We start from the raw sequence: 10,890 nt of genomic DNA, 5'->3' as shown, positions 1-10,890 counted from the left end.
CGCTGATAGTATGCATATACACCAATATACATTCTTATCTCACTGTCATTGTGTTGGTGTGCACGGGACTTTCAGTACTCACAATCAATAGCGGAACACTTTCAGCAGCTATAAAAATCGGAAAAGATTGCAAAATAAACTGCATTTCCCTGAATACATAAATGATAAGGACATCAAATGTATACCTTCAGTATAGTCGGAAAGGATTTATTATGGCTTTTAAGTAGAAGAATATAAGTAATAATAAATTGTTTAAAAAAAACTAATATATATTTATTAGTCCATCATGAACATTATTTATTACAAAACGATATAAATATATAATATAAAAAAATTAAAATTTTATTTTATTTCAGCTAAAGTTCCATTCTTTAATTTTTTATATTTGAAATCAATGTTTTTTCTTCTATTTGTCCAGCCTTTTGTTGCTTCCTTTGATAAAATCCAGTCTGGACTTACAGCAACTTCTTTACATTTTTGTAAAATTTTTGATTCATCATATTTATTACTTTTTCTATGACATTCTACTATTTTGTCCTGCTTAATCAATTCCTCTTCAACTTTAACATCAAGAAACTTGTAGGAGTTACTTAAAAGTTTTATTCCTTTCTCTGCTACTGAAGCATAATTATTGTCATTTTCAATTAACTGTTGATTCTTTAATCGAATATTCCTACAATATAGTAAAATAGGTTATTGATATTTGAAAATGACGTATTTTATTACTTACTTTTCCAGCATCTCATTCAATTTCTTTGCAACAAATTGTTTAAAATTTTCGCTTACTCCAAAATTATGGAAATCATTAAATGTATCTAAATTTTTCCTAAGGGACTTAGGAGTTTCTACAGTTATTGTGTCTTTCAAGATATTAAAATCTTTCTGAGAAAATAAGGCTTCCTTTAAAAATAAAGGATCTGTTGCTTCAGCCAAAGCCATTCTAATTGTTTCGTCCTCTGAACTAGATGAATCTGATTCTTCAGTTTTGCGTTTTCCCATATCTTTTTTTTAAACTTTATTAAAAATATTATTCTACAAAACGGGTAAGTCACAAATATTTAATAAAAATGTTCTTCAGTGTTCGGTTTTCAAACAATTACAGGCGTTGCAACAATCAGCTGACAGGCAGAACGAACTTTGCTATGGACATTGGACGCCGTGCACACGTGCATGCCTTACTCACTCATACATAATGAGAAATTGAATCGTGTGTGCTTCCAACATGCTTCCAACTATAATATAAATTATAGAGTGAAGCTAGCCGCGAACCAAACACGATTCAATTTCCCACTGATATGTATACTATAATATGTACCAGTGTCCACGTGAAGTGGATAACATGGAGTCCATGGAGTTAGAAAGCAGTATATGTAGTGTAGTGTTAAAAGAAATAAAACTGTTGGGCTGGACTCGTTTCTGAGAATTCACGGTATCTCTTAACTAGTCAACCTGCCTCAACTTAATCCTTATTTAGGCTTATTTGCTAAATTAAAGTGTAATATCATCTAAAAGCCAAGTGGGAGTTTTCGCAACAATCCGAAAAACTCCGTGTCTGTCGGTCGAGCGCCTTGAATGGATTCTTTAACAGCTTAGTCTTAACTTATCTTTTTACATTACCTTTAAATTAATACGTGGCACAATGTCAGTGTGAGTGTTCACCATGTAGGAGTGTGTGAGTTTGACACGTCTAGAAGGTCTAGAGTGACTATTCTTCTCTATAGCTACTGTACTAGTCTAATTACTGATCGCCAAATAATAAATATTGTAAATAGTAGTACGGAAATGCAAACGTTCCATGTCTTAGAATAATCAAAATTAAAAACATTAAAAATGATTATTTTGTGAGTGATACTAGATGTATATAGGATTGAGTTCTTTACTTTTTTGACTGTTTCATTTTCTTTTAATTAAAAAAAATATGCAGTTTTAATTATTTATTCTAGATTGACAATTTTATTTATTTAATATTCATTAATATTAAATTGCATGAAACTGTAAATTATTTACTTGAGAAAAATGCTTAGACGAAGGAACGTCAATATAAAAACTGTAAAAGAACTAGATGCTTTTCCAAAAATACAAGAACCTTATGTTGACAAAACAGCTGTGGGAGGAACCTGTAAGTAAGAACATGAAAGCAGTATATAGGTATTGAAGTTTCATTATTATTGATGAATGATTTTTTCTTTCAGTTTCTATTTTTACAATAGTAATCATTGTATATTTAATAATAGCAGAAACCAACTATTTTCTTGATAGTAGATTGCAATTTAAATTTGAACCTGACACAGACTATGATGAGAAAGTGAAGATAAATATAGATGTAACAATAGCCATGCCTTGCAGTACAATTGGAGCAGATGTATTAGATTCTACAAATCAAAATTTACTGGCCTTTGATACTTTAGAGGAGGAGGAAACTTGGTGGGAATTGACACCAAATCAGAGATCTCATTTTGATGCACTTAAGCATATGAATTCTTACCTGAGAGAGGAGTATCATGCAATACATGAACTACTGTGGAAATCAAACCAAATTGCATTATCAAGTGAAATGCCTACTAGGTATTTTGTTTCTTTATAATTTACTTGGAAAGATGAATGTGAAATATTCAATATTATCTCTAGATTTCAGGCACCAGATTATCCTCCAGATGCTTGCCGCATTCATGGAAGCCTAAATGTAAATAAAGTAGCTGGAAATTTTCATATTACAGCTGGAAAATCATTGTCCCTTCCTCGAGGACACATACACATTTCAGCATTTATGACTGATCGGGATTATAATTTTACACATAGAATAAATAAATTTTCTTTTGGCATTCCCAGCCCAGGTATTGTGCATCCTCTCGAAGGTGATGAGAAAATTGCACCTGACAGTAAGCTAAAATTATTTTTTAAAAACACGAATATTTTTTAAATTAATCTTACAATATTTAATGAAAAATTAATTTGTAGATATGATGTTGTATCAATATTTTATAGAAGTAGTTCCTACTGATATTAGAATGTTAATGAGTTCATCTAAAACCTACCAATATAGTGTAAAAGATCATCAAAGACCTATTGATCATCAAAAAGGTTCTCATGGTATACCTGGAATTTTTTTCAAATATGACATGAGCGCTTTAAAAATTAAAGTAACTCAGGAAAGGGATACAATTTTCCAGTTTCTTGTAAAATTATGTGCAACTATTGGAGGCATTTTTGTAACAAGTGGTAACTATTTGCTTATTATAAAAATATTAAATTCTGATGTGAATTGGTTGATAACAATATTTTTTTTAGGTTTAATTAAAAGCATAGTGCAAACTTCTTGGTATATTTTAGCTTGCAAAATTTTACATAAAGAAGAAGTAACTCGTGAAAATAAACCATTTATTCCAACAGTGCAACAACTTTATTCTGTGCAAACTCCTGTAAATATTTTACATATACCACCACAAGAAAGTGTTGATGTAATACTAAAATCAATTTGAAATATTTTTGTAATAATATCTATGTTTTTTAATTTATATCGATCAGCAGTGCAGGAGTTAATTGTAAAAAATAATGTAATTCAGCAAAATGCTGTCAAGAAATATTCTCAGTATTAAAGCAATTGTATGTATTTTTTAATATCGATCAATTCTTTTCGTTTTCACGAGTATTAAAGAGAACTCTTTTTTAAGTTAACTGTCTCTGTAAGTATCGTAGCATATAGAGACCGTGCACACTAATCAATGACAGTGAGATAAGAATGTATATTGGTGTATATTAGTTGGTATATGCATACTATCAGCGCAAACTATCGGTCAATTTTCGCAGTTTTTGAGTGTAATTTATTTATACGTATACAGTTATACATTGACACTTCGCTATCATTGTGTTGGTGTGCACGGTTGTCGATTTTCAGGCTAACAGGAAAGCAACCGTTGTTCAGGTCTTGTGTGTGTGTGCCGTTATCGCTGCCAATCGCTGCAATGAAATGGCGCCCTAAGGATGAGTTTGCCGCTGCGTCCTGTCAAATTTTAAACATAAAAGAGATACTTCGCGATGCGAAGTAAACTTTCTGCCTGTAAAATATGGGTTTTTTGGAGGATACTTTTATCATTCTTATTACACAGGTAGTAAACTAAAACATTTTTATGATAAATAAATATCTTTCAATTGCAAATATTAGGTTATACAAAATGAATACGTACACGAAATAGTTAATACTTATTAACATTCAATAAAAGCTACTCACGCTTCTCTGTTTTTGAGCATAATCGACGAAATATCCTTCAAAAATCTTTAACATCGACTTCTAAGTTACACTGATTTTTCTATCTTTATTGTTACAATTTTTATTTTGCAGGTGATTTTTTTCCTAGGAGGATGGGTTTTCTTTGTAAAAAAGTTATTTCGCGATTACGAAGTGCATCACAGATTAGTACAACTAATTTTTTCCATTACCTTTTCTTTATCTTGCACTATGTTTGAATTGATCATTTTTGAAATCATTGGTGTTCTCGACTCAAGGTAAAGTATCATGTATGAAAATGAATAAGCTTCTCTAGTTTCTTATATTAACTGTTTTTGTTTTTCATAGCTCCAGGTATTTTCACTGGAATGTAGGTCTTTATATGCTTTTATTTATGGTAATAGTTTTGATACCATTTTATATAGCTTATTTCATTATCAGTAATATCAGATTTGGTAGGTATTAAAACAATAACTCTGTTACTCTTTTCTGCAATAACTATAAATAAATTGTTCCTTTTTTAGTGAGACTGAATTTGATCAGGCCTTTAACTGTACTCGTATACCTATGCTATCTTTACTTATTTTGGAAAGTGGGTGATCCCTTCCCTATTATGAGTCCTAAGAAGGGGTTACTATCTATTGAGCAGGGAGTAAGCCGGATTGGAGTAATTGGAGTTACAGTAATGGCACTCTTATCAGGATTTGGTGCTGTTAATTATCCTTACTCCTCTATGGCCTACTTTATGAGGCCTGTATCTTATGCAGATGTCCAAGCAATAGAAAGACGTTTGATGCAAACTATGGATATGATTGTCGCAAAAAAAAAAAGAATAGCTCTAGCTAAAAAGGGAGAAGTAGTTGGACAAAACGAGTTTCGCTCGCGTTTATGGGGAATGTTACCTTTAGGTGGTATGAAGGGAAATCAGGAAAGTTTGTATTTTTAGCATTTATACTTAATAATTGAAAAACAAGTGTTCAGCAAGCTAAATTGCATTGTATATTATAGCAATAAAACAGCTTCAGGAAGAAGTCACTGCTTTGGAAGAGTTATCTAGACAGCTATTTTTGGAAGCTCATGATATTCAAAATGCCAGAGAACGTTTAGAATGGGCGGCAACGTGGCAGGGAAAATACTTTAACTTTTTAGGATATTTCTTTTCTCTTTATTGCACATGGAAAATTTTTATAGTAAGCCTTACCATAAAATAGAAAATTGTCCAAAGAAGTAATTAAATTTTGTTTCTAGTCTACTATTAATATTGTGTTTGATCGAGTGGGGAAAAAGGATCCAGTCACAAGAGGCATAGAAATTGTTGTTCATTGGATGGGATTTAATATTGATGTTACATTTTGGTCCCAACATATTTCGTTTTATTTAGTTGGGTGTATAGTTTTAACGTCCATCCGTGGGCTATTGTTAACTCTTACAAAGGTACACATTGATTTTTATATTTAAGAATTAAAATAAGTTGATATAAATCGTTCTTTTTAGTTCTTCTATGCAATATCAAGCAGTAAATCATCAAACATTATTGTGTTAATACTCGCGCAGATCATGGTAAGAAATATGAGTGAAATTAAGAAGGTTCCGCATTTACTTAATGGGACACGTTACTAATTTTCAGGGGATGTATTTCGTATCTTCCGTTTTACTCATGAGAATGAACATGCCTGCCGAATATCGTATAATTATAACTCAAGTTCTTGGTGATTTGCAGTTTAATTTTTATCACAGATGGTTTGATGTTATTTTCTTAGTATCCGCACTATCGTCCATAGTATTTTTATATCTTGCCCACAAACAGGCGCCAGCAGAACGCATGTGATTGAATAAAATCCTTTTTTTCATTACAATTATCTTTATTGCTATTTTATATATAAGATAACTTACAAATTAACTGAAATATAAAGACAGTAAGACTTATATTATGGTTTATCAACTAAAAGTTAAAACTTAGTTTGCAATGTTCGATGTTTTATTACTTTCTGCAATTGGTAATACTTCATCGAAAAGAACTAGTTAATCAAAAGTATTCATTAATTTGATTTCTTCAAAAATTGTTAATGTCACTATCTTGTAAAAATTTTAAATTGCAGAATTATCTTCATTGCACATGCTCTACTACAATACGTATAATTATAATCTCGGAAGTAAAGGTTACAGTTTTAAACCTGAATTGAAATTATGAGATACTTCGATCATTTGGTGACTAAGTTACACTTGCATTTGTTCTAATATACAATAAGTTCCTGGGATCACAGATAGCTGAAAAAGTATATGAACGATATAAACTGGCAAATTACTGCAAAATTATTCAGCTAGCATATTCTATTTTTAGTGAATCAGTGTGATACTCCATTCCTCGCCCATATTTACAGAAGGCTTACGAATCGTCAGTACATTATTATTTGGATTGTACTTGGCTTCCAGTGGTACGGTTCCTAGACCTAGAAAGTAGAGAAGAAAATTGATTATTAATTTTTATTGAATTATTCTTTCATTTATGTCTACATATTATGATTAATTCTTGGGTAACTTACTTTTCGATGTTAAATTGGCTGACGTAACACCTTTGGGTGGGTTAGTAATGTCCACTCTCTCAAGCCAGCTTTTCGTTCCATAAGAGGCTAATTTATCTATCATAGAGGAAGTGAGCGTGGTTCCATCGAAATTCAACCTCAGATATAAGTATTTTCCATGTCTGTACTCGAAACTGGATTCATCGTCGATGTACAATGTGCCATTGGCATTACCAGTTTTATCAGCAATTACTATTAAGGTGTAAGGATCATTCTTCATGGCTACCGTACTTCTACGAATTCTCATCTTGCGAGGAACAATCGATCCGCTTCTTTGAAAAACCGGTATCTTGTGAATCGTAACAGGAACCTTAACAAGACCATTTTGAGAGGACACTGGCAGCATCGTGTCCACGTCGTACCAAATTACGTTTGGCTCTCCTGGCAAATAAACCGAAACTTCTGTAGCAGCAGGTTGAAAAACTGGACACACCAGAATGGAATCACCAAGCAACAACTGGTTATCTATGGTGTAAGTCGTGGCATCCGTTGGATAATGAGCCCAAAGTGGTCGAATTACCGGAGTACCATTAACCTCGTGCTCTCTGAACAAAGTGTACCAGAGAGGTAGATAGGAATATCTTCCCCTGAAAGCTTCCCTCACGATTTGAGTCGTTTCCTCATTGAATGTCCATGGCTCTCTACGTTTAGTCTCGATATGAGAATGCTGACGGAAAAATGGAAGCCAAGCGGCAGCTTGGTTCCATCTAGTGAATAGCTCCGCATCAGGATTTTTGAAGAAACCACCGACATCCGCTCCACAAAAAGAAATTCCTGAAATCGCCAGGGATAGACACATTGGGTAGCTAATACGGAGGTGCTCCCAGTCGCCTGAGTTGTCTCCGGTCCAGACAGCCGCAGTTCTCTGCGAGCCAGCAAAGAATGCTCTGGTGAGAACAAAGGGTCGCAGGGACCCTCCCGATCTCTTGAATAAAGCATTATACGTCGAACTATGATACATGAGTCCATTGATGTTATGAACGTCTCTATGTTCCCAATTACCATAATGTATAACATCTTTTGGCATTGTTACTTCCGGCCCATTGAAAACACTTGGCTCGTTCATATCATTCCATATATGAACATTGTTTGTCGTTCCATGAAATTTGTCCAAATCGTATTGGCCCATATAGTATTCCTGAACTTTTGGATCAAAAAAGTCCAAGTATGAGGAAGAGCCTGGCCAACACCAACCCTCATAGTCTTTGCCATCCCTCGTTTTTACATAATAACCATTGTTAGTAGCATCGTTGTGCAAAAAGTATCCACTATCCCGTTTAATATGGGGATCTATGATGACCACCAATTTTCTTCCCTTTGCTGTCAAATTCTGAACCATTTCAAGGGGTTGTGAGAATTTCCTAGGGTCCCATGTAAAGTATTTTTTGTTGTCTGTGTATTCAATGTCTAACCACATGACGTCCATTGGTAAATCGTATCTGTCGAAATTTTCCGCGATTTGTGCCACGTCGTCTTGGTCATTGTAGTTCCAGCGACATTGATGGTATCCCAGAGAAAACACCTAATAATTCAAATTACTTGCCAATACTACAGTAATTTAAATTTAAAAGAGGATATTTATACTTACTTGAGGTAACGGAGCTGTGCCAGTCAAAACTGCATATTGTTTAAATAAGTCGAGCGGTTGCGGTCCCAATAGGAAGAAGACATCAATAACTCCAGATTCGGACATGAAATGAGCATCCACTTGGGACTTCTTTGTCGATCGAGAAACAAAATTAACAATACTTTCGACTACGTTGTTATCAGTGCTAGATAGAATATCAACCCAAGTTTCTGCTGCATTATGCCAAAAGATTCCTGCAGATCTTTCCTTACTGTAATCGTGTAAAGAACAAAATATAATTAATTTTATGGAATTTCCATATAATAATATGTTGATTTTTATATATAATATTACCCATGAGCGTAAAGAACGGGGACAGCACCATAAAGCGCCATTGTTTTGTCGACTTCGTATTCAAACACATCGAGATTGTATAATCTATATGGCTCAGTTTGTTTAGTGGATTTCAATGCTAAAGAATCTGCATGCTCTGGAATTCCATAAGCATGGTCTGCTCCTGGAAAACTGAAATCCAGAGCTACTGCTTCTGGACCATAAGGCTTTGAGTCATGATGGCTTTTGAAATTTTCCTCCCATGCACCAGGGTCATCTTCTGCACCATCTCCTGGGTATTCAGTTTGAGGGATTTCAATATTTTCTGGAATTTCTTCTCCTTCTGGTTTTGGCTCCTTCTTAGTTCTCAGATGTTCAAATCTCATTAATCCTCTAGCATTGGCAGATATAATCAATGCATCTCCGGCATATACATCCACTCTAAAGGGATTTGCATATAGGATGGCTTTACTATTCCCACTGACTAATACAATGTGATCAGTTGCTTTTTCAACTCTATCAAACTTGCCTCTTTGCGGCTGATCTTGAAGAGCATTTTGAACTTGATATCTTGGTCTTAATGGGTTTTTCTCATTAATGTAAAGTCTAAAAGTATTTTCCTTTAATGCAGTGAACTCTAATATATAATAAACTCCAGTATCCTTATTTAATAGATCTACAGATATGCTATATTCATTCGGGGTTAATGTATCTGGCAAAAGTTGATAAGCAGTTTTTCCTGCTTCCATCTTTCTGCAGCGTCTACAAATAAAAAAACATATTGAAATAAAATAGGCTTTAGTATAAATTTTAAAGAATGGCAGCATTGTATACAAAATATATTTACCTGCAGAAACTGCTTTGTTCACACAGCTTAAAATTATTCTGATCGACTCCATTTATTACAAACGGTAGACACACTAATGCAAATAAAATACCTAACCTAAAAATAAAAAGCACCAATTAAACATAAATATTAGATTTATAATTACAGCCATTTACTTGATGTGTTCCAAATTTTTGATAAATTTTGATTGATAAGTAATTTATCTAGATGTCTAGAAACATGTGCATTTCATCTGAAAGATGGTTAGTCTAAATGTTTCAGACAATTATTTTTCAATTTAATAATCACCTTCAGAACATGTTGTTAATTTTTATTGAATCTAAATATATTGTTTATAAATAAATATAATTAGAATATAAATAATTATACCGGTGACACGTCAGCTTGCCCATTACTCTTAAAAATCAGCTAAAAAAATAAATTCCAAAAGCCAAGAGAAAAATATTAAGAGAAAATTCAGATTTGAGAAAAGAATTGTTGGCAGGATCAGCGGTAAGTCATTTATAATCGCACGTATTCTCCTTAAAGGTTAAAACAACAGAAATTGGCCACTCACCTCACGTACGAAGCCATGTTGAATGTTGAATATACGTTAAAAACCTCTCAGCCATTAGGCAGCCAGCAAGCCGTCAGTCGTCGCGCCGCCTGCTGAAAAGAAATTAAACGAATCTTTGCGAACAAAAAAACCGAGGCGAAGAGAAGAGATAAGCATGTTTAACCCGTAATCTAGTATCTGTTTATGTAAGATTAGAAAAATAGAGTAGAAAAGTAAATAGAGGAAGAAGAGACTACAGAAAGAGGTCTTATAATAACGATTACAATTATAAGCATTAAAAATATATATATATATATATATATATATATAGAGAGAGAGAGAGAGAGAGAGAGAATAGCAAACTTTGATGCAGAAGAATAAAGTTTGAGAAAACGTCTCAAAAACATTTACATTATGTGTATAACACGTAATACATTATAACTGCCGAATAAAGGAATAAAATTTAACTGGCTCTTTTATTTGTCACTTTCTATACATTATTTCTTTCTATTTCACACGACCTGTCTTTATAGTTTTAATTATTCATATTTGCCATTGATATATTCCACAGCAGGGGGGATCGATCAAATAACAATAAGAGCAATATTAACAGAATAAAGAGTATAGACACGACAAAAAGTTGTACTTCCGGTCTCGAAATTGTTCGAATTGCAAAATTTCATGATGATCAATAAAAAAATTCGTGAAGTAAAGGCAGGTGTAGGATGATACAAAATTTGTTTTTTACAAGAAATTATAACTATACCTGGGTGTTGCGCTTTTTCAATACATGATTCTGCA

General features: G+C 33.1%; 4 protein-coding genes across 6 annotated transcripts; 2 read left to right on the top strand and 2 right to left on the bottom strand.

Annotated features, from left to right (window-relative positions):
- Positions 1–251: 251 nt before the first annotated feature.
- Positions 252–1,191, bottom strand: LOC136774096 (uncharacterized). The gene is made up of 2 exons (XM_066728192.1): positions 731–1,191; positions 252–673 (listed from the first exon to the last, which is right to left on the bottom strand). Exons 1-2 carry the CDS (start codon positions 997–999, stop codon positions 343–345), a joined length of 600 nt encoding a protein of 199 aa, XP_066584289.1. The 5' UTR covers positions 1,000–1,191; the 3' UTR covers positions 252–342.
- Positions 1,192–1,344: 153 nt separating this feature from the next.
- On the top strand, positions 1,345–3,618 carry LOC136774095 (endoplasmic reticulum-Golgi intermediate compartment protein 2). Of its 2 annotated transcripts, XM_066728191.1 has the most exons (6): positions 1,345–1,841; positions 1,944–2,119; positions 2,193–2,565; positions 2,629–2,879; positions 2,959–3,219; positions 3,289–3,618. In XM_066728191.1, the coding sequence occupies exons 2-6, from the start codon at positions 2,017–2,019 to the stop codon at positions 3,477–3,479; spliced, it is 1,179 nt and encodes a 392-aa protein (XP_066584288.1). In that variant the 5' UTR covers positions 1,345–1,841; positions 1,944–2,016; the 3' UTR covers positions 3,480–3,618. The 2 variants fall into 2 exon arrangements, with proteins under 2 accessions (XP_066584288.1, XP_066584287.1); XM_066728190.1 differs by having other exon boundaries at positions 1,346–2,119.
- A 201-nt stretch (positions 3,619–3,819) lies between these two features.
- Positions 3,820–6,404, top strand: GPHR (golgi pH regulator). Its single transcript, XM_066728248.1, has 8 exons — positions 3,820–4,106; positions 4,340–4,503; positions 4,574–4,680; positions 4,750–5,157; positions 5,234–5,415; positions 5,474–5,659; positions 5,720–5,785; positions 5,853–6,404. Exons 1-8 carry the CDS (start codon positions 4,065–4,067, stop codon positions 6,051–6,053), a joined length of 1,356 nt encoding a protein of 451 aa, XP_066584345.1. The 5' UTR covers positions 3,820–4,064; the 3' UTR covers positions 6,054–6,404.
- A 148-nt stretch (positions 6,405–6,552) lies between these two features.
- On the bottom strand, positions 6,553–10,199 carry GCS2alpha (glucosidase 2 subunit alpha). Of its 2 annotated transcripts, none has more exons than XM_066728246.1 (6): positions 10,111–10,199; positions 9,555–9,650; positions 8,729–9,469; positions 8,396–8,645; positions 6,769–8,329; positions 6,553–6,675 (listed from the first exon to the last, which is right to left on the bottom strand). In XM_066728246.1, the coding sequence occupies exons 1-6, from the start codon at positions 10,125–10,127 to the stop codon at positions 6,563–6,565; spliced, it is 2,778 nt and encodes a 925-aa protein (XP_066584343.1). In that variant the 5' UTR covers positions 10,128–10,199; the 3' UTR covers positions 6,553–6,562. The 2 variants fall into 2 exon arrangements, with proteins under 2 accessions (XP_066584343.1, XP_066584342.1); XM_066728245.1 differs by lacking the exon at positions 10,111–10,199 and adding an exon at positions 9,924–10,083.
- Positions 10,200–10,890: the final 691 nt, after the last annotated feature.

Source organism: Prorops nasuta, unplaced genomic scaffold (assembly GCF_024137725.1).
Source record: "Prorops nasuta isolate Cenicafe-Biocafe unplaced genomic scaffold, Cenicafe_Pnas_1.2 PNAS00006, whole genome shotgun sequence".
NCBI classification, from domain to species: Eukaryota; Metazoa; Arthropoda; class Insecta; order Hymenoptera; family Bethylidae; genus Prorops; species Prorops nasuta.
The sequence above is the reverse complement of the archived record's forward strand: the minus strand, read 5'-3'. Positions and strand labels throughout refer to the sequence as shown.